Here is a 23974-nt window from a genome sequence, read left to right as displayed (position 1 = left end):
GGACATTTTTATCCTTTCAGTGGTATAGGTTCTGCTGAAAACGTTCTCATTCTGAGAAACCAATTAAAAAATTGATTCGAACACAGATTTGTCAGTTTTAAGAATCTGGAATCCCGAAGATGTTAAAATTCGGCTCACATGAATATTCAACATTGTTGGTTCATGATTGTTTTGGAGCGAATCCAAATGACGGCCTTAAAATATCAGCTGTTACTCCTAATTTGACTTATTTGTTATGGTTTCTCTTCATTTGCTCACCACACGTGTGTCATTAGGAAGACGTCTGACCTTGTATTTCTCAAATTTTGGAAAGTATCTCTCCCATTTCAAATCGAATATTACACTAGTTAACGTACGTAATCAATAAAAGCGCAAGCGACTACTTCCTATTTTAACTACTAACGTATGCAGACTACGTATTACAACGAAACCAACATTGACTGAAATCCTTTCAATTCCGTGTAGAAATAAAACCACAGGCACTTCAATATTAACATTGTTGAAACCGGCAAATTGTTTCGTCGGCGAAACACAACGATTAATTTCGAAAAATTGGGCCACAGACTGGAATTCCAGCGATTCTGAAACCATCGATAACGTAATAGACGACTAGATCGGCTCCGGGCCTAAGCTATCGCTCGAATTTTGCATGAGTTGCACTCGTATTGAAGGTAATTACCAGATAGGTATTGCCCAATCAGAATGCGAAACGATTGTACAGGAAATGATAATAAAGCCTATCCAGGTAAACCAAATATACATCGATCTAGATTGTCTATGTATATTTCTTATACGAGTTGATCGAAAGAGAAAGTGGACCTTACTGAATGAACGTTATTGCAATTGAACCATAACTTCCCCCTCGAAATCCTTCGTGAAATAAATAGTAATTAACCCAGGAAATGGCGTCCTCAAGGCTACATTACGTAACGTCATAAGGAAGTCCATCCAAGGGTTCCTAATGTTCAGAATTAACCCGGTTTTTAAACCTCCAACCACTTAGCACTTTTAGAATGTTATGGGTAGTTGATAAATCAACATTTGCCAGATCCTGATATTGCTCTGCAAGACTCCTGCACCCTCAGGACCCTGCATGGATCCAGAAATGACAACAGCCTCCACAGAAATTGGGTACATAGTCTTAAGGCCATACTCAAGCTCCCCCTAAGGTAGCCATTTGTGACAAAGTTTGTTAGAGAAAGAGAAGAAGAAGGGTAACCTTAGATAAGACATCTCAGAAAGAAATGGATCACCTCATTCGAAGTACACATTACAGTGGCATTCCTAGAGATTTAACTGATTTTTCTTGGGTTTACCTTACATGTTTTCCTTTCGGAGAGGAGAAGCAATAACATTAAGAACCCGGATATTCTGCAATAGTATACGTTCGATTTTATACCTAAGGGATTTCGAATGGGAAACTAATTCACTTTAACATGTACCATTTCTGTTTACGGATTTGTCTTACATTCACTTTGTCTCGTATTGCAAGATGTTGTAACTTCTTGGGCGATACAGTCCATTCCTTTGCAATGTCACTCAGATTGAACTCGAGTTTTGATGATATTTTGCTCTAGAAATACTAGGTATTCCGATTTCTTGCTTCGGTGAAAGCTTTGGGAAGAATTCGTTATTTGGTACACAAGTGTAACTTGATATACCCTCCAAGAATAGTCGTACGAAAAATTTGGATTGCGACAAATTGAAATTATTCCAAGATTCACACTGTATACAGATGTCCATCATGTTATCAGAGGACTTTATGGTAAGATTTTTTCTCAGTAGTCACAAATAGCAGATAACTTCAAGAGAAACTTTTCTCTTTCAGTTTATTCTGTAAATATATTATAGTAGATTATAAAACTTCTATTTCATCAGGCCGAAAATGGGAATATTCATTATGTTAGATTATAAATAGCTCATTTCCAAAGGGGCAGATGATAATCTCATCATGAAACATGAAAAAGGAAAAAATAAATTCAGAAAGACACAAATAATCGTGTAGACGTTAACCAACAAGTTGAATCCAAATCCACTTTAGAAATTTGTATCTTTCGTATTCTTTCCAAAAATCACGATTTTGACACCTGAAATTCCACAAAAATAAACAACTCACATAGGCCACCACATTCTGATAATGAACCTTCTAGCAGAGTTCAATTTTTTCAGTCAATTCGAGCGAAAAATATCTTGCATGATTCGAAATTCGGTAACGCAATACATGGGGGTGTTTTAACATATCCACCCCATTAATTACTGTTTTTTTACGATGACATGGTTTTCATCCGAGGCATAAATTGCCTGGCTGAATGAAAGTGGGGAGTTCAATGAACCCATTGAATTTTAAGGGTGCTGTCTCATTGCCAATTCAGTTTCGCTGCTAATTTTTTTTTTCAGTCATAATCATCGAATAAACAACGAACCTTCGCTTTTATCCAGCGATTCTAACGATGATGCATCTAATAAACATATAAATGCTAAAATGTGGGTCAAGATCCACCTATTACTCTCATCACAGTTATTATGAGATGCGATAGTTTGGTCTATGAAGAATCAAGATCAGAATTAGTATTGATCCAGGTCATTCGAACATTTAACCAGCAAAACATTAAAAAATAATCGTCTCCATATCGATACCAGATCTCACTTTCTTCGGCGACTTATGGAATGAAAGGAAAATCCGATTTTGCATCGAGATGACGACTTATTTTTTCCTTGCTCACTTTCGTTTTTCCTTTCCGCATACTTGATGGTTCGGAACGGAACTAAAAGGAATTGAATAGCTCATTTACACTTCAACAATTCCCCGGGAACATGTTTACTCCTCCATTAAATGGACGGATCCGAAAATCCTAACGACGAGAATTAAAATTCCGTCAACTTCGTTGCATATGGTCGGAACAAATGTGAATTTGGAGGGTTTTTGCTTCATCTTTCCACTCTATTTGATCTCTAGTCATCTCCAGATTAATGGTGATTCAAGAACATGTTTACTCCTCCATTAAATGGACGGATCCGAAAATCCAAACGACGAGAATAAAAATTTCGGCAATTTCGTTGCATATGGTCGGAAGAGAGGTGAATTTGGAGGGTTTTTGCTTCATCTTTTCACTCTATTTGATCTCTAGTCATCTCCAGATTGATGGTGATTCAAGAACATGTTTACTCCTCTATTAAATGGACGGATCCAAAAATCCAAACGACGAGAATAAAAATTTCGTCAATTTCGTTGCATATGGTCGGAACAAAGGTGATTTTGGAGGGTTTTTGCTTCATCTTTCCACTCTATTTGATCTCTAGTCATCTCCGGATTGATGGTGATTCAATTCCCCGGGAACATGTTTACTGCTCCATTAAATGGACGGATCCGAAAATCCAAACGACGAGATTAAAAATTTCGTCAATTTCGTTGCATATGGTCGGAACAAAGGTGAATTTGGAGGGTTTTTGCTTCATATTTCCACTCTATTTGATCTCTAGTCATCTCCAGATTGATGGTGATTCAATTCCCCGGGTACATGTTTACTCCTCCATTAAATGGACGGATCCAAACGACGAGAATAAAAATTTCGTCAATTTCGTTGCATATGGTCGGAACAAAGGTGAATTTGGAGGGTTTTTGCTTCATATTTTCACTCTATTTGATCTCTAGTCATCTGCAGATTGATGGTGATTAAATTCCCCGGAAACATGTTTACTCCTTCATTAAATGGGCGGATCCGAAAATCCGAACGACGAGAATTAAAATTCCGTCAACTTCGTTGCATATGGTTGGAACAAAGGTGAATTTGGAGGGTTTTTGCTTCATCTTTCCACTCTATTTGATCTCTAGTGATCTCTAGGTTGATGGTGATTTTCGATTTCTTCTTCTGAAATGATATCAAGCTCAACGGAGATATTTAGGTGTCACTTTGAAGGGTTTTGAAGAGGCTGGAAGCACAGCAATAGATGTCCCTTGTTAGGTACATTGGTTACCATAAAAGAAGGGAAGAACTGTTATTTTATATCATCTAGGATTGAGTACTAGCAGTCAGCTTCTCCAAAGAAAATGTTGTGGAAAATGCGTTATATGAGGATTTCACTAATGTTCAAGGAACAAAGTTGTGATTGTTCTATTCCTTTCAAATCTGTTTTTTTTGTCATTATAAAATTGTTGAAAATATGTAAAAGAGCAATAACCTTGGCATTTAATGAAATCACAATCGGATTCATTGTTGGCAATTGTTACTAATTAATGCGGATTTCGTAAATTGTCCATCAGATTCAGATGGAATTCGTTATTGTTTTACTCTAACACTCCTCGCCTAAGATAAAATCTGAGAATTGTTCAGCGAGAAAGTCAGTTTTTAAATCGTATTCAGAAACAGGTGAATTATTGTGAAAGGTTAAGAGATCCCAAGGTGACAGCGGTATTATTTACGAAAAAATTGACCTTTCTTCGGTCCAAAGAACGTCAGCTCATCGGGGACCCTCTCAAATCCTCACTTACATATCTCTATTTCATCGGATTATTGGAGCAGGTAAATCTGATTTGAATAATATTTGTGGTATGTCATAGCTACAAGGAATATACTGAGTGAACTTTGGTTCAATTGTCTTTCTTTGCCCAACTGATGAATATATCGTGAGAGAAATTTCACTGTGTGTAAAGGTACGTAAATGAAATAGGTCAGGGTTCAAGATGATATATAGTAAAAACTGGTATATATGACGAAATAATTTCAGATATGCACCTCTGATCTGAGTGCTTCATTACTTAATTTAGGCGTGAGGATATGCTTGATTTGGATAGATATTGAAGGACCATGATAGTCCCTCATCGCCATAAGCATATGGGTGAATTATACAGCGTGGGCCATTGGAAACGAAACAGTGACACTTCCATTCAAGCATGCTGTGTTAATCTATCGTATTTTCACTGATTTATTCTGCAATTCCGATGATAAATCTGTTGTACTAGTCCTGCACTGGTTATTTTTCAGTTATGAATCATTTTTACCCTGATAGTCAATAGGAGAAACAAACAGTTATATTTTGACGTATGGTGTATGGCAGTTGACGACTATCGTCAAAACCGTAGAATAAATTGGTGAAAATTGATTGATTCACACTCCATTTTTAACAAAATAAAAAATTTTCAACAAAATTTAAGTTTTGATATCTCAAAAACGAATGGATTGAATGAAAAACGATATGCTGAACTCAGCCTTCCAAATGAAGTATCCCCATCTTCCCTATTCAAATTATAGGGGTTGGGGTTGTAACACTAAGGTTCGAAGTGAAACACTTTGCTATTTCTAGTTCTATTACTACTTCTGTGAAGTTTTATTGCATGTAGGTACAATGTTTTATGCTTAGTTTTCACTGGCCAGTCTGTACATAATAACTACTCAATGGATGTCGAGGATGAATTTTTCAAATTGTTGGCGCAAGAAACTTATGTGCAGATAACATGAAATCCGAAGTCAATACCCCACAAACACCAGTCTTCATGGAATAAAAAGAGGATATACACTGACGCTTTTCAATGGAGACCAGTTGCAAAAAGTTTACATTGGTGCCTCCCCCACATCCTCTTACATTCGTGTTTATTGAACAAACATAATCTTTCATTTATCTTCTCCAATAAATAAAACGAAACGCACATAAGAGGATCTGCTCGGAGGGAAGTATTCGAGAAGATTCTCAGTATCTAAGATGGGAAAAAATCCCGTTTGCTAATTATCGACTGTTCACTCGCAAGAATCCAATAAAATCGAGTGAAGACAGGGTTGATAATTTATCCCTGAGAATTTAGAAATTCGATATCGCCTATCCTAGCTCGTGTCTTCGTGCAGGAGATCGTAAATGATACTTATGCACCTCTCACCTTAGTGGTTACCCGTTGGCATGGTCAATGTTGAACAATAAAAGTACCTACAATAATTTATTGATAGCATAATGCAAGAGGTGCATTCAGTCGGCATTTTTCATAAAATCGAACTTGTAGCCACCCACTCTCCCACTAGGTGCACATAGTTTTGAGAGTAACTTGATAGTAGTTGGTATATGAACCAAGTCCTAGACGATGCTTGTACGCCGATAAGATATCAGAAAATAATTTAATACCTTTTAGCAGAGATTGTAGATATACATGTACACCTCCGTTTTTATTCCCAGAGTACGAGCAGAAAATAAATGGGTACAGAGGCAAAAGGGAAAATTCTTAAATTGTTAACTCGATGCATGTGCCACCCTATAGAAACTAAAATACAAATGAGCTCTTCAAGAAACTGCTAGTTTCGAGAAAAAATGTAGATTTGCTTTCCTTTCGATGTGCTTATTACAGATGGATTTGTGTTTCATTATTTTTTTCCCAAATGGGGTTGTTCCCCTTCACTCCTCATACGTTTCTTGAAAAAAGAGATTGAAAGTTAACTGAATACATTCACATTTCATTGAAACAACCCATTCACCTTCATATTCACAAATATAGATTTGGATTGAATTCGAAAAGAAAAAAAAAATTAACGGTTCAGCCCATAAAGTCTGAAGTCCATTCAAATACCAGCAATAAAATGTTCCGTATAGTTTTTGCCAGATCCTGGTCTGTAAGGTCACCAAAAAATACTTTTACTCCGATTGAACAATAAACATATATCACTTCATTTTACAATCTAATTATAAGTGGAGTTAAGGTCACTATCACTTTCAGTCCACCCAGTAATTGTATATTTCGGAAAATTTAATAGATCTGGTTCTGAATGTTGTGCTCAATTAGTTTTCGAGAGGTCACACCTTTTTTTCATTATAAAATCAATAAACTGAACACAATATCCAAAAATTATTACATTTTGAGACTTATAGATTCCTAAGAACCAATCAGAACGCTATAAGTGCTGCGATATTAACGTTTATTTAACATATTGAAATGTGTGAGATTAATTCATTTATTCTTAAATTACTTGGCTGAACACCTATTATTTTCTGGTTTGCCAAAATCTTTTTATTTTCATCCATTTCTGTCTTCACCAATATGCAATATTTTTATAGATGAAAATAAATACTATGTTGGAGCTGTATTATCCGCCATGAATATTCAACGTTCTAAATGTATATGGAATAAATGTGTCATCTTCTATTCTCGTATGAATATATTAAATCACTAATAACAGTTTTTGTTGTTCAGTGGATAATTTCCAACAGGATATCTATCCAAAAATAGTAATTTATGATGGAACCTATAGCAATGAAGTAGAAGAATACTATTGGCACTCTCATATTTCAATATAATAAATTGTTCATTTTCTTGGTAAATGAAAAACTATTTTATAATCCTACCATTAATATTTATGTCACACTATTATCTCTGCTAAGGTATCTTTGCCTACCTCAGTTTAACATGAGTGACTAAATGAATTCTTCCTCGCAGTTTATAATGAGAAAAATTATTCGCTCCATCGAAAAAATTCACGGAATCCAAATTAATTTTCAATGTCGCATTACGTAACTCATTCAGACACTAAATACTAAATTTCAGACTGTTGTTGAATCATTCGGTTGAGGTGTAAATTGCTACTGATTTATCTGCATATTATGATAACATCATAACTGAATAATTTTTGAGAATCTTCTAATATTGTTGTACTCCTTGAGTTCTTGTTAAGCAAGGTGACGTCTTCATCGGATGTATTATCTGCATCTAAGCACCTAGTGCAAGAAGTAGAGTGTCGAAATATCCATTTACTGCTGAATGCCATGAATTATGTAACAGCATAAGCAACCTCGGTTCAATCAAACTTTATGAACAATACGTAATAATTCTTTTAACACCCATGGAGATATCATAATAGAAGAGCCATCATATTAATTAATGAATCAATGCTCCCAATAGAACTTTTCCTGGACGACTCCCAAAATGTGAGATCAGTAACGCAGCACAACCAACAACAATAGGAAAAATGAAGGAGTAGAATGATATAACATAATTAAAAATTAACACTTGGCATTTGGATTCATAAGTGGTATCTTCGCAGAATACAAATAATTTTGACAGTTGAATAGTTGAAACGATCAGGTGGAAGTATAGGTCAATGTATGTATTGATTGGAACTATGGAACTTCGTGCTGCAAGTGAAAGTGAGTACCTTCGTGAATATTACATCAGAAATTCACCCAGTTAATAATTATTAAGGATACATTGTAAACGTGCCCGACTGGGTCTTGAAAATCAATCATTTCTGCTCATTAGTGAGATGCAAAGGTCGAATAACGAGTCAAAAATGATTATAGGAAACAACGGTCACTTAATTTTTTGTTCATTGAACTAGAACAAGGATTTGCATCCAGGATATAGAGCCTAGCCCATCAGAGAAGCGAAAATGATTGCTGAAGATCGGCTATTTTGAATTTAAAACATTATTTTGGCATCAATAATAAATTAGTTTGGGTATATTTGAAGTAAGCTGAAGCAGCAATGTAAAAATTTCATTCTCTCCAGAGAAATGTACACAAGGACTAAGAAATTTGATGAATTTTCAACAAGAAACAAGGAAAACTTCTTAGGAAACTTGAAAATGAGTCATATCTGTTAGGAAAGTAGTGAATTTGGAGCTCTACTCAACTTGACATAATTTTTCCTTCCAAGAATGAAATGATTCACGACTGTGTGAAATTTGCAGCATTTCTTCGATGCACACGTGAAAATGAAACAGGCACAGGACTATTAGTGTATGCTATGCGTTGACGGTTGGATATTTTGTATTCTTTTCTTCAGACCGCTATGTGCCTTGAAGCGTTTCTCATGGTGACGAAAACATTTTCAAATTTCAAAATTGTCGCTAACAGCGTACCAATGTGCAAGGTTTTAATGAATCAAGGTGATGCAATTCCAACTGCTTCTGGTTCTTTATATAGCAGACGATGTTTACATTTCGCGTTGCTTTCTTTTTTCCAACTTGCCATATCAGTTAGAAGGAACTGTTTTATTTAATTAGAATCTAGGTGGTGAACTGGAGTGTTGTGGGTGTCGATTATTCTAACCCCAAATAGAATTGTCTTTCAGTCTAGAAAGCAAGGACGTTGTAGAAACTCGCGGGAGTTCTCTTCATACTAATATGTCAAGGTTCTTCTGTTGGTACTACCTAAACGCTATTTATCCATTCTCGATTATAAAACAGTCGATTTTCATTGACGCACCCAATTTCTGGCAATATGATTACAATGGTATGCATAACTGGTCTACATAATTTATATTCAAAGAACGAGGAAGTGACACGACCTTCAGTTGTTCATTTTTGAAGAACGCCAGGTTTGTTGCTCGAAGAAATGCACTGTTTCCTGATTTCTATAATGTTTACCTTCTCCAACGGATGTCCGCCCAAAAAAACTACGTCTTTTGAAACATTAGGAAGCCGAAAATAATTATAAGTGTTACAAAGTCATCGAAGTATTCTTTGGGAATTAGTGAGATAAACTGCTATTCATATGTTTCAAAGACCTAGAGACACTAAGGGGGTAGAGGGGTAGAAATTTTCCTCAATGAAGAGTGCCTTTTGTCCAGATTCTTCATTTTTGGAAGTGGTGTTATTTCCATCAAATTGGGGTGGTTTTATTTCGTACTCAATATCAAATGACAAATTGTTTGTATTTCTGGAAACCTTTTTGATTCTTCTGATCATCATTCATCACTAATGCTCTATAGCAAAGACCCTGGATTTTCAATGTATTCAAAAATATCCATTATCTCTAAAATTGTGACAACTTAAGGGGTGCATCTTATAACCAATTCGAAGATTTCTCAAGATTCGCCTGACGAACAATTCTAATCTGCAATACTGAGATTAAGCGTTGAACTGTCCGTATAATTTTCACAATTAATTTTTGCAAATGGGAAATTTACAATACTGAAACGAGAACAAATAACTTATAGGGTATTTCATGCAGGTTAGCCAAGTTATGAAAGGTTTCGATTATATATATAGAAAACTGATATAACTTCCCTTCCAAAATAATAGCGCTCATAAATAATTTACGATAGTAATCTCTCAAAGAGTTTCATAGCTAATTGGATTGAGATTCGGTAAATTTTCCTTCTGGAATTAGGCATGCAAGATAAAGTCTTTCGTTAATTTGAAAACTTGATTGCTTGCAGAATAATTTAGAATAATTCCTTTCAATTCGCTCAACGTATTATGTCTGTGTTCTCGTATCTTTTATTTATTTCTCACAGTTGTATAACGAGTTGATTTTCTATGCAAAACAATGAATTACATCACTCGAAATATATGATTTAGCTCTAGCTCGAAAATTTTTTTGTTTCAATGAAACTATCTGAAAATCAGAATGTTCTATTACTGTCTCAGGAAATGGAGTGCATATAATTTGTTCTGAAGATTCTAGAAAACCAAACAGTTGATGATTTGATTGAGAATTGCACTCCAGAGAGCTCTTCGAAGTCAACTCGAAAATGGAAAAGTGGAAAAACAAAAACAATTATTTTCTCTTAAACTGGGTCAGATATTCGAAATTTCGATATGAAAATATAGGTTTTCGAACACGCTGGCAATCTATTGCCAGCAATTTCGAAAGTCTATTTCCTTTCATTCAAATTCATCTTGGACATGGCATTTTTCAAAAATTGCAATTTTCAATCTGCGATATCTCCTGAACAATTCAGATTACTTTCAGTAGATATACAGGGAATACAAATTTGCATTGACCTCAAATTAGCGGTAGTATTTCATTGCTATTCAATTTACGATCAAAAAATTATGAATGATTACACACTCCACTTTCACTATTTCGCGCCTAGTTGTGCTTTACAATGGTTCAATTTCTTCAACACTTAGTTTCGAACATTGCGTTCCACAAATCAATAAACTTCCGAAGAAGTTAGGTTATTTTTCCAATTTAGATTGAGCTGATGGAAGGTATTAATATTGCGCTTCTTCATTTGGCAATGCAGTCATTCTGCAAACAGTTAATCATAACTTTCAAGGAATTAAAAATTAAGGTTTTTGCTTAGTGTGCGTCCTCACTTCTAAAATTGCAAAGCAGGGGTATTATTCAACTGACAACCTACAGTATTTCAGCTATGCTGCCTCGCATTTTATGTCGAATTCTGTGGTAAGCATATCCTTCAAGAAATACAGAGAAACCAGAATATGATATGCAAAAATATTCGTCAAGGTTTTTCTTGAGTTTGAATGTATCTTGAAATTCAAGTAAAACAACTAATCGAAACAGAGAGAGTACTATGACATTCAACCTCATCTGGGCTTATTTCAGAGTAAATATTCCTGAGGGTACGTTCACATTTGACTTTTAATTTGAGGCATGAGTAATGGGTTTTGACGATGCAATAATAGTTCTTCGTGAATTATTGTCTTATGTTTCGATACGCGAACTTTGATGGGTGTTGAAAATGGGTCACAAAAATGTCGAAACATTGCCGAATAAGAAAACGTCCGAAAGTGGCCTTTTAGATGTTCTTCGTGTGCCTCTTCCTTCGTGTTCGATGAAAGGTTGTACCTATTTGCCAAAAGATTTAATGGAGAGTTTCCGATGAAAGTTCGAATCAATCAAACCGGCGGTACCATAATAATTTGTTGGGCTAATTATGGGTAACAACGTGTATATTTCTGCCGTATTCATAAAATAATCAAACAGATGTTCATTACGAAATGAAAGCGATGTCGATTTGAAATCGACAAAATGTTTTTTTTTTGTTCATTCGCATGTCAGGATGAGAACGAATATCCACTTGTAGTGTCCCCAATTTTCGATTATTTTAGGATAGTCATTTCTTGATCAGTTTCGATCACTTTCGATTGAGAGTTGAGGTGCGAAGGCCTTCAGTAATTGTTTAATTACACTTGTTATGCAGCGTTTTTATCGGAAATAGAATGAAGTTAATGTTTCCAATGAAATATCAATTTCTGTTTAAGGTGATTGATTGATTGTAAGGTCATGACGAAAATAATGAACTACTAGAGCAATTTATTTCTCGCAATAACATACTGGAAGTTATATCATTTAAACTTTTGTCGCTACTTCAAACACCAAGATCATTTCTTGAAATACCATCTAGTTGAAAGAACTATATGCTCATATATTTGTATCTATTACAATGTTTTGTCGTATAAATCTCTGCTCCTTCAAGTTTTTTAATGAAAAACAATCTTCAAATAAGTCCCTTGGGAACTTCAACACTGTGAAACCTAAGAAGTATCTGGATCTTAGAAAGAATCAGCTACACCCCCTTAATGGATTCCTCAGAGGGCAATGTCACCTCAGGTAGCACCTAATGAGAATGGGTCTAGCAGAAATCACCTGGTGACAGAATGCCTTTCTATTGCTATCCAAAGCAAAAAGAATTTTGGACGAGAAACGTAAAGAAGATAGGATTTAACCTCCTTGAAGTCATCCCAGATACTGGAGTTCAGTTTCCAGCGTTTTTTTCATACATTTCTAAAATTCTTCATCATTTCTAAAATGATCTCGAACAAGTTATGTTAATTTTCATCAGCTACTGTTTATCAACCACGTTGTATCCAAACAATGATCTATAATTTGCTTTTAAAGAAAAATTCTTCGTATATAGAAGGTATGGTAAATTTTAGGTGGTATAAAAATGAAACACAGGAAACTTTTCGGCTTAAATTACAGGGTAATTATATTGCTTTCTTCTTCGAAGAAAACTCTATTAATTTAACTTCCCGAGAAAGATGATGGGAATCAAAATATTCGAATATATTTTGGTCAGACTACAGATAATAATGTGAACTCCAATCTAATATTGTATAATAACAATGTGAAACTAATCTTATGGTGGAGTATTGTTGGCAAATAAGTATTGAAGATGTAACTATAAAATAGTCTGAAATAACACATTGTGGGTCAATTATGTACACATACGTTATTCTCACAGAATGGATAATTATTTTGTACTCTTACTCACAGCATTCAAGGCATTTAATCGCAACAAAACTTCGATAAAGAAAAACGTTTTGCTTGAGCAATGAGGAGATAATTCCTCTCCCTTAATATTCTAGAGCCTGTTTAGGCCATCATTTTGGGCTTATTCAGATTTTGATTAACAGATTTTGAACTTGTATATTGCAACCTGAAACTCTGGGATTTGAAAAAGGTGAGATGAAGCTCCAAAGATTAAGAAGATTCAATACCTTTGAAGGAAATGAATATTTTTTAATGCTATGTTCTTGATATTTAGTTTTCGATTCTTTTAGTTGTTCTTTGATCAATACTCGAAATAAATTTTCAAATATTATGTTTTTTTCTTCGCTCTTGAATGGGGGAATAAAAGAAATTTTAATGGCAGAGAATTAAACTGTTTGCGAATATTTATGAATATTTGTTTATTTCAACATCTGAACCGAAAAACATTTGCTACAAATCATCAGGTTTCAAGATGGGATATTTCAGTTCAAACAGACGTAGTTTAAACTTACTAGCCCTCTCATATCAAGTCTGCTAGTGAGCTCTTGCTCACCAAATTTGCAAATTTTTAGGTATTCGTCAAATTGTTTGTTAATGATGAATAAATTAAATGATGTGATAATCCATGTCAGTCAATGGCTTTATTTTGAAGAATGCGGTGGAGCTGGTGGCTGATTCCAAAATCTGGTTCATTTTTAACTAATTCACATGAAGTATATTTAGGTTATGTAATGTAATGTAAATCGAGATAGAGGACAACCTCAAACTTTTACTTTTACGTCCAACTAACTGGAAGAGAATTTCGCTTAATAGAAAGGTAAGGAAATAATGGTTCATAAATAATATCGAGAGGCAATACTATCGTGGGGTTTTCAATATTACATAGTAGCTTGCAGTCATGACCAGAATGACAAATGTTCCATATAATTCAGACATTCACGAAGATACCCATAAACTAGAACTCCTACGTGAAATAGTGTTTGCGCCATATTTAAATCAGCCGGATTCAACTATACGTAATATATTATACTCGTACATGCCAAGAAGTATGAATGCATCCTGTATTAGACTAGAACCTACTTTTATTCTATCGAAACTCGTAGACTTGTTTGCCTTTTGAAAAGACGAACTCAAATTTAACTTCACCCAATTGCTTTTCACAAAAAGCCCGTCAATTTTTGTTCGGAAAAGGACGTTTTAATTCATTTAATTTTCCTAACTTCATCCCTAGGGTAAAAATATATCCCATAGGTGTGGCGAATTTCACAGATCTGTTCAGTTTACCTGTGGCCATGCATTTTCCAGTTCACTTGGACAAAACTGAATCATCTGAAGCAATTATTGATGAGTTTTACTTTCGATAATGAGCGAAAATTGAAGAATTGATCTTGATGACCTACGAAAAGTGGTAGTTTCCTTCAATTATTCAATGCTATTGGAAAAATCTCGTTCAAGAAAAGCAATAACTCGTGTTATCTACAAGAAACTGATCCGTTTCTTGTAGATGCGCTTAATTAGTAAGGTTTTCAGCAAGTCATTTTGTTGATCTGTTGTAACCAGTGGAATTGATCATTTAACAATAATTTCTTCAGATAATTTCAATGCTTCCTTCTCGTGGATTCCTTCGACACTAAAGGACCAAGTTGTCTTGTGTGACTTTTAGTGAAAAATAGGGTGTTTTATTTTGTGCAACCTGTAGGCTTCCTTAAGGGCATGCTTAACATAAAATATCTTGATTTGTGCGGTGATTCCAAGTACATACGATCAGATTGACTAATTTTCCAATGATAAATGTTCAATTTTCTGATTCGTTTCAAATACTCTATATATTTGACTACATTGAAATGAAATAGGTGTTTGATAGCTTAAATTGCTTTTCTATTTGTGCTTTCCTGATGACATGTGAAATGAAAAGGATAAACTATGAATTGATCAATAACAACAGCAAAGTGATTTTTTCCAAAAGTATATTTGGAAGTTTTCATGTGAAAACGTGAGTCGATGATGAGTGTTGATGTTGAAACGCTTTGATCCTTGAGAAGAAATGCAAGAACTGTTCACGCACAAGAGATCTTCACGTTTATAGGTATGTATGTCAAACAATTGATCATAAGAAAGGAAAAATTATCGATGACATTGAAAACTTCCTTTTATGCGTAACTTCATCTAGATTCCTATTCCTTAGGATGGAGCTCTTTGTGTTCGAGTTTCAATGGAAATGTATGCTTTTGCAGAAAACAAAAGACTTTTATTCCGCGATAATCATCAATTAGAGATTGAAAAATCTTGGATTCGAACAAAAATAATTCATGATATATCGAAGAGATAATAATAATTGTAATTATTTTCCTGTTCTTGGTGATTAATTCAATGAAAAAATGCGAATAGGAATTTTGCAATTCTGAATAAATTTCCGATGGAAACTATAAATTGTAAAAAATTGCGATGTGGATATCTGAACTGGATAATTCAGTCATCCTACACTGAAAGAAAGGATGGACGTTATATTTATTCACTGAAAAACTGTCGAATCTAACAATAAGGGAGGAAAATTCTTAGCCTTCAGAGTTGATAAATTGAATGAGAAGTCATAGTGGTTGAAGTGATACTCTTGCATTACTATTCTATTTCCAATAGAAAATACTCCCCTACTAGAAAATTTCCACGTAAATTGCAGATTTTGAAAATACATACAATGATACCTAAATTTCAAATAAAAATATGAGCATTTATGAAAAATTGATCTATTGCATTGCATTAGCATTTTCGGCACATCAGTACACTCTGTTCAGGATTTTTCATCGAAAAGTCGTATGGGAAAATGAACTTATACTGTGGGAAATGCAATTTTTTAATTTTTTTGAAATAAAAAAAATTTTGTGTCGGAACTTTCTTAATTTTTCTCTGAAATTTTCCTGGTTGTAAGTTGGGACTGTTGGTATGTGTGCACATAAAATTGTTACACATACATCAGTGGTGGTTTCGGTGGTACTAGGGGTGCAACTTACCGGAAATGGAAATGACAACGAAAAGTGTCGCCAGTAGGGGATGGATCATTTTGGAAAAATCCATTAGGAGATCGGGCACAGTCACACGCAGGAGCTAAATCACTTTCCCATAGAAAAATCGGAATTCTCCTCAAATGTGACAGAGGAACACCACGCCGTTAACTCCACGTGCTTTAAGCAACTGATGTATACAATTGTATCAAAAGTTGTTCTTGAGTGAAATGTGCCAGTGGGGGTTTGGCTTGATACCAGCAAAGAAGAGAGAAAGCGAAAAGATTCAGTTCAAATCGTTTTCCCTCAGCAAGCCATTCACTTCGCCTGCTTGGATCGTGCAGCACTTCGGGTACTACTAGACCCCACTTTGTTGCGGTACTACCGCGAACTTGGTTAGGCCGAGAAAAATTTTTTCGACTAGGAAAACCTGCAAAGTTAACACCCACAAGAAAAAGAATAAACTGAAAATTTCAATGTCAAATCTCTTTTATATCAAAGATGTTGCAAAATATTCCTATTCAATTCACTCCCCCGCTATGCCCCACCCTAACACATCTTTCAAGGTATTACTAATTATTTCGTTAGGAGATAGGTGGATTAAACCAGAACGGCATCATTTGTTCCATTTACTTGTGCTGTGCCGATATATTTTGTAATGAACTATGATTAGCAATCGTTATTTCTTCCTGTTTGTTTCTCCATAGAGCACATATTTTAAAAATTTTCAACAGATGTTTCAATAGGTTCCATCAACTCCCCAGTGGAGTGGCAGTTCCAGAAGTGATCATACAAAGGGAAGCATAATTCAATATTTGAAATTCTGAAAGGTGTTTGTTGATATAAAATATGTATATCTTTATAATTGTAATGTAAGATATATATACGAAAGAAAACTACTTCGGAAATTATTCTTATTCGAAGGGGGAAATAAAATCATTTTTCGACAGTAGGAACAATATTTCTCTAAAGTTCTCAAAAAGCAACTCTAGTAATAAAACTCGAAATTTCATCGACCTCGATGCAACCGTTCGGTCTTGAAGAATTTTTAATTGACCCCTTCTTTTTGGGAATTTTTGGAAGGTCAACTTTCGACACTCGTATCTCCCAGAAAAATCATCGTAGGTCTAAATGTGATAAATATTCCAAAAAATTGGCTCGGTGCAAGCGTTCGGTCTTGACGAATTTTTAAATGAACCCATTTTTTCAGGATATTTCGAAGGTCAGATTTCGAGTCGTTTATCTCTCAATGAAAGTAACCGTAGATAGAAATGTGATACATATTCTGAAAGAGCAACTCTTCTAGTAATAAATCTGAAAATTTCATTCATCTCGGTGCAACTGTTCGGTCTTGATGAATTTTTAACTGAACCCATCTTTTTCAGGATATTTCGAAGGTTAGCTTTTGAGTCGTTTACCTCTCAATAAAAGTAACCGTAGATAGAAATGTGATACATATTCTGAAAGAGCAACTCTTCTAGTAATAAATCTGAAAATTTCATTAATCTCGGTGCAACTGTTCGGTCTTTAGAATTTTTAACTGAACCCATCTTTTTCAGGATATTTCGAAGGTCAGATTTCGAGTCGTTTATCTCTCAATAAAAGTTACCGTAGATAGAAATGTGATACATATTCTGAAAGAGCAACTCTTCTAGTAATAAATCTGAAAATTTCATTCATCTCGGTGCAACCGTTCGGTCTTGATGAATTTTTAACTGAACCCATCTTTTTCAGGATATTTCGAAGGTTAGCTTTTGAGTCGTTTACCTCTCAATAAAAGTAACCGTAGATAGAAATGTGATACATATTCTGAAAGAGCAACTCTTCTAGTAATAAATCTGAAAATTTCATTAATCTCGGTGCAACTGTTCGGTCTTTAGAATTTTTAACTGAACCCATCTTTTTCAGGATATTTCGAAGGTCAGATTTCGAGTCGTTTATCTCTCAATAAAAGTTACCGTAGATAGAAATGTGATACATATTCTGAAAGAGCAACTCTTCTAGTAATAAATCTGAAAATTTCATTCATCTCGGTGCAACCGTTCGGTCTTGATGAATTTTTAACTGAACCCATCTTTTTCAGGATATTTCGAAGGTTAGCTTTCGAGACGTTTATCTCTCAATAAAAGTAATCGTAGATAGAAATGTGATACATATTCTGAAAGAGCAACTCTTCTAGTAATAAATCTGAAAATTTCATTCATCTCGGTGCAACCGTTCGGTCTTGACGAATTTTTAACTGAACCCATCTTTTTCAGGATATTTCGAAGGTCAGCTTTCGAGTCGTTTATCTCTCAATTAAAGTAACCGTAGATAGAAATGTGATACATATTCTGAAAGAACAATACTTCTAGTAATAAATCTGAAAATTTCATTAATCTCGGTGCAACCGTTCGGTCTTGACGAATTTTTAACTGACCCATCTTTTTCAGGATATTTCGAAGGTCAGCTTTCGAGTCATTTATCTCTCAATTAAAGTAACCGTAGATAGAAATGTGATACATATTCTGAAAGAGCAACCCTTTTTGTAATAAATCTGAAAAATTTCATTGATCTCGGTGCAACCGTACGGTCTTGACGAATTTTTAACTGACCCATCTTTTTCAGGATATTTCGAAGGTCAGCTTTCGAGTCATTTATCTCTCAATAAAAGTAACAGTAGATAGAAATGTGATACATATTCTGAAAGATCAACTCTTCTAGTAATAAATCTGAAAATTTCATTCATCTCGGTGCAACTGTTCGGTCTTTAGAATTTTTAACTGAACCCATCTTTTTCAGGATATTTCGAAGGTCAGATTTCGAGTCGTTTATCTCTCAATAAAAGTTACCGTAGATAGAAATGTGATACATATTCTGAAAGAGCAACTCTTCTAGTAATAAATCTGAAATTTTCATTCATCTCGGTGCAACCGTTCGGTCTTGATGAATTTTTAACTGAACCCATCTTTTTCAGGATATTTCGAGGCCCAGCTTTCGAGCCGTTTATCTCTCAATAAAAGTAACCGTAGATAGAAATGTGATACATATTCTGAAAGAGCAACTCTTCTAGTAGTAAATCTGGGAATTTCCTCGACCTCGGTGCATCTGTTCGGTCTTGAAGAATTTTTAACTGACCCCATCTTTTTTGGGATTTTATTTTCGCAATGCTTGTTTTCTTTTCGCAATGCTTGTTTTTTTTATCGTCTATCACTTTGAAGATTAGTCGATGGGATGTACTTATTCAAAGTCCAGGCTCCCTGGATATTCTTATGATGGCCTCTATCTATCACACGATGAAGAGGTGTGAGATCTGTAACGATCTCCAGTACCTACCCTTTAGTTCCTTCTCATAGCTCCAGTGATGCAAAGCAAACACAGGCTAGCCTTTCAATTCTATCGAATGTTTTCTTCATACTATTCTAACTTGCCTTGGCAAGCCAGACCATTGTCACATAAGTGATTACTGGTCTCACAATAATGACCCTCTCAGATACTGGGGTTCATTGGAACTCTGGAGCTGCAGGGCGACCTGTAGTTGGGGCAGTTCTGAGAACAGCTCTGATGAGGGACCTTTAGGTCGCAGTGAAATGTAACCCCCTTACCTACCTATATCCATCGCAGTATTTTTGGGTAACATCCCCAGTCAGATTTCTACAGGCTATCAAGGCGTTTATGCTCGGTAAACAAGCAAATGAGACAATAAGACAGAAGTTATGAACTTTCAAAAGAAGGGTTGGTGAATTGTATGACCATGGATTGAAAAATAATTCGAAATGTGGAAGAAGTCATTTTTGCTCACAAAATCGATAAACGATGGGTTTTGTAAAGAGTGGGCTGGAGAATTATATTGTTGGGATATTGATGTATGTTTTTATTTAAAACTGCTTCGAAAAAAACGTGAGAGTTTTTACTCTTAAACTCTAAATAAAGCGTTTTCCTCTTACATATCTCCAGAGATATGTCTCTGATAGCTCCATCTCTCGGAATAATAGTGAACTAAAATTTCGGTGAAATTGAAATTTCATTGAAACATTTACAGGCTTTATAATATTTCGTAGTGGAGTTGTGAGGTATATGCACTAATATTTGTTGTACTATAAAACATGAAAAACCCATCTCTGAACTTTGGCTTCACACTCAGACGGATTCAGTAATTATTTTTGGAGAAAAAATCACGCATAAAATGTATCAATAGAGGAAATATGATTTGATTTTTCGAAATATACCGTTCGGAAATTATGGAATGAGTTGAGTAGCCACCTACAGGATTAATTTCGAACTAAATTCTATAGTTCTTCAAAATGGCGGGTTGTTTACGTTTGTGTTCAAATTCAAAAATTCAATCTCATAAATATTACTTTTCTTAGAAGTTTTAGTTGGAAAACATATATTTCTATTAATTTCTATAGGCATGTCTACAAGGAAGCAAAGAAAAAATCCTTCCCACAGTATTTTTGGAAGCCTATGGCTTCAAATGAGAAGCAACTGGTTCAACAGGTGAATTATACATTTCGAAATGAATTGTAGGTAATCCAACACATTTCTTTCAATAATAATGCCAAGTTGATCTAATATTGAATTTCAAAGAAATCTGTTATGACTAATTTATCTACTTTGTCAAAAGAACAGGGCACTTGTCGTTACAACGGTTATCAAAGCTAAGATCTTAAATGGTGATAGCCGCACATTTCCCAAAGTTGCTGGCTATAAAATGGATGGAACTGCTGGAGGATGTAGAATCAGAAGTATCTTACTCTAATCGTACTCAGAACAGAGCTGCTAATAATTTCTACTGGATTTCCTCGATTCTCATGTGAACCGTGGTTTCAGATTAATTTAAAAAGGTAAGTAGTATTACGAAATGTGTTTCACTATTCAATTAGTCTCCATATTTCATGAATCAAAACTTCTTGATCATTCTTGTCAATAAAGCCTGTTTGTAACAGTAATTCTCTGGAGAATTCTCTACAGAATTTTGGCAAGAAAACACCAGAAATTATTTTGTATCCAACTGAACAGTGAATTCTACCGAAAGTACATATGTAAGTGCAGAGAATTCACAAGTAAATTCTCTAGAGAATTTTCGACTGTTGCAAATGGGCTTTATGGTAAAGCCAAAAACTATAATCTTTGGGTATAGCCATTTTGTATTAAGGCTTATGTTTTGAATGCCTCAAAGGTATACCATAATGTATACTTTTATGAAATTTGGAAATAGAAAGGGGAGAGTTTTAAAATGCAAAAAGTAAGACTTGGTTGTTTTTTTTTGTGAATGTGTGATGGATATCAAAGACAGCTACATAATGGTATGTGCCAATTTATCATGAGGTGGAATGTTGTTTGTAAGAACCACTTTCGTTAGGAGTGTGTACTTAGAATTCTGTGGCCCATTTTTGTAGTAATTTGTATTTTAATGTGGTTCTTTGTTTGAATTCTAGTTACTGGAACTTTACAAGAATGCCGAGCAACCTTGTCATTGGTGTTTATCAAAAACCATTAGGATTAGGATGAGGGTTCAGAAGGACTTAAGCCAATAAGATGAAGATAACGGTTAAGGCAAGGTGAGATGCTGCTATTACACTATCATTCTTGGATCATAACTAAGATATAAGGCTATTTCCTTTTCTGTCTGTATTTGAAAAAATTGTCGGATATTATTCTGATGGAAAAATTCACTGGCCGTAGATTTGAATACCACTTGATTTGTATGGACATTCAATCTTATTTTGGTTGTTAAACAAATCCTTTTAACTTCAGAAACCTCACACAATTACTTGTATGAAAAATATTACTTTTTTATGTAAATCCACCAAGAGCTTATCTAGTTAATAACCTGAACAGAAAGTTGCCTGTTGTTTATTATCTAGAAATGAAATATTGTTCGATTGAAACAGAAAGCATTTAATCAATATTAATGATTACATATTTTAATGTAAAATTACTTGGTGAATGATAAGTGGAACTTAATAACTTTGTCTTAATCTTCTACTTTGTCAATAGGTCTGGGCTCTCTTTCTTACAATGGTGATAGCTCCACATTTCCCAGATTTCCTGGTAAAATGAATGGGGTGCTCGATGATGTAGAATCTGAAGACTCCCAGAACAGAACTGCTTGGATTTCTACTGCATTTTCTTGTTTCTCATTTATACGGTGGTTGGATTATAACTGCAGATTAATATGAAAAGGTAAATAACATTACAAAATGTTGCTCACTATACATTTACTCTTCACATTTATAAATTCCAAACTTCTTCATCCTAATTGTCGCATACAAATACTAATAGATTTTCAGTCAATGTTGAAGAATATCCCTTTTATATCTCTTCTGTTACAAAGTTGTCACGAGGTTGTTTCTTCATATTGAATAATCAATCAAAAATCAAGAGATGTGTCTTGTATAAATTACTCTTATCAGTGTTTCGCAGAATATTTATGAGTTTATTTGTTTGTTATGACATACTAATAGTACCAGTTGCATTTCCATGGGATGCTCGTTTCTCAAATCGAAAATTATGTGTTTCAGTGGGATTTGTTGAATACAGCCAAGAGTACTTCTTAATTCATTTACAATGTTAAAATTTTGTTAATGATTTTTTCATTATGTTTATCTTGAAACCATTCCCCTCACAAAAATATGTTGATAGATTTTATCCTAGAGAAATTTCACTTTTTCCAGTTTATTTTTAGAAAATCTTATTGTAATTGCGAGAATGAAGAAGTTGAGAGAAGGAAATTATTTGAACAATTTATGACTCATTTTAAAACTCCATGGTTGTGTCCACAAACTTACTCTGAGAGTAGAGTATGACTTTGACCATGCTCAGAGAGTATACTCCGAAGAAGACGTTTGTGAATGCTTCTTTTAATCAGAGCTTACTCTAATTAAGTTTGTGAACACATGTCTAGAATTCTTTTGTTAAAGAAACCTAGAATGAAAGAGAATTGTTTTGAACACAATCCTGAATAGAAGACTTTATTTATATCAGTTCAGAAGTTTTTTGAAGTCTGAAGACAATAGAAGTGTCCGATGGTATAGCATAATGTGTACTTTCATTTCATTTTATTATGTATGAAATTTCTCCATTCAATCCATCTTTCTGACTTCTATAGCATTTTTCAAAGTAGTTTGTTTGATTTTTAGCAACTGGAATTTCAAGAGAATGCCAAGCAGCCTTCGTCATTGCTGTTTATGATATAATATACCATTAGGATTAGAATGAGGAGAGGAGAGATACTCAAGCCAAATGGATACAGAAAAACATTGAGGTAAGATACTGTTATTATTACATCATTCTTGGATCATAACTAATATCACTGAGTACTAAATTAAAGTTGAATACTCAGTGCTAATATATCTGTCCCCTGACTCCTCTCAGATAAGACATATGGAGATTAATTCAATATCTTAGAACAATTTTCTGATTGCAGAATCTTTGTGAATATTAAGTGGAACTTACCATAGAGATTATCAAAAGCCATATGCATAATTTTGCAGCATTATTTCTATATTTTTTTTGCAATTAGCTGCAGAAGTTGTACACCAAGTTTCTTTGAACATTTAAATTATTGTACTCCTTAATTTAATAATATTCTGTTTCACTTTTCACTCTCATATGCTAAATTTGATTTTAAATAAAGACGGATTTATTATTAACTTCTTATTCCAGATGTTGCAGTATTGTTGCATTTGGTTTGGAGCTTATGCTCTACATCAGGAGACCTAAGAATTTGTCAACTTATGGAACTAAGCGATACAAAGAGAAGAATGAATAATAAATAGGAGTAAAATCTCTTCAATTTGCTGTGCCTTGAAACAAGGAACTTAATCAGAACCCTTGGCAGATGTCATTTATTGAAGAATGTTTTGGACTAAAATTTGCCTGGAAAAAATATATATAGTTAGTTCTCTCATGTGTGAAATTTTTATCAAATGGAACATTTTGAGAATAGCATATTGATATTATTTTATATATCTGATCGTCTATCTATTTTCAAGTTATTGCTTCGATAAAATATTTGAAAAGGTCCAATGTTTTTGTAAATGGAAGCCAAC

General features: G+C 34.3%; 1 protein-coding gene and 1 long non-coding RNA gene across 11 annotated transcripts in view; one reads left to right on the top strand and one right to left on the bottom strand.

The window, feature by feature from the left end:
- LOC123321514 overlaps positions 1-16394 on the bottom strand; it is a 36606-nt gene extending 20212 nt beyond the window's left edge. For 2 of the 4 annotated variants that reach the window (XM_044909162.1, XM_044909163.1), the window contains exon 1: positions 15948-16394. In XM_044909162.1, the coding sequence (XP_044765097.1) occupies positions 15948-16011 (64 nt within the window). In that variant the 5' untranslated portion in view covers positions 16012-16394. The remainder of the gene's footprint in view (positions 1-15947) is intronic. The other 2 variants (XM_044909164.1, XM_044909165.1) reach the window with 2 other exon arrangements.
- Positions 7677-23616, top strand: LOC123321515. Of its 7 annotated transcripts, none has more exons than XR_006538876.1 (6): positions 7677-8118; positions 20545-20764; positions 21359-21481; positions 21921-22106; positions 23063-23187; positions 23589-23616. It is a non-coding gene; the product is annotated as an uncharacterized LOC123321515 (long non-coding RNA). The 7 variants fall into 7 exon arrangements; XR_006538875.1 differs by lacking the exon at positions 7677-8118 and adding an exon at positions 19789-20417 and having other exon boundaries at positions 20550-20764; XR_006538872.1 differs by lacking the exon at positions 7677-8118 and adding an exon at positions 19789-20417.
- The last annotated feature ends 358 nt before the right edge of the window (positions 23617-23974 follow it).

Source organism: Coccinella septempunctata, chromosome X (assembly GCF_907165205.1).
Source record: "Coccinella septempunctata chromosome X, icCocSept1.1, whole genome shotgun sequence".
Classification (NCBI taxonomy): domain Eukaryota; kingdom Metazoa; phylum Arthropoda; class Insecta; order Coleoptera; family Coccinellidae; genus Coccinella; species Coccinella septempunctata.
Note: the sequence above shows the minus strand (reverse complement) of the source record. Positions and strands in the feature narration are given on the sequence as shown.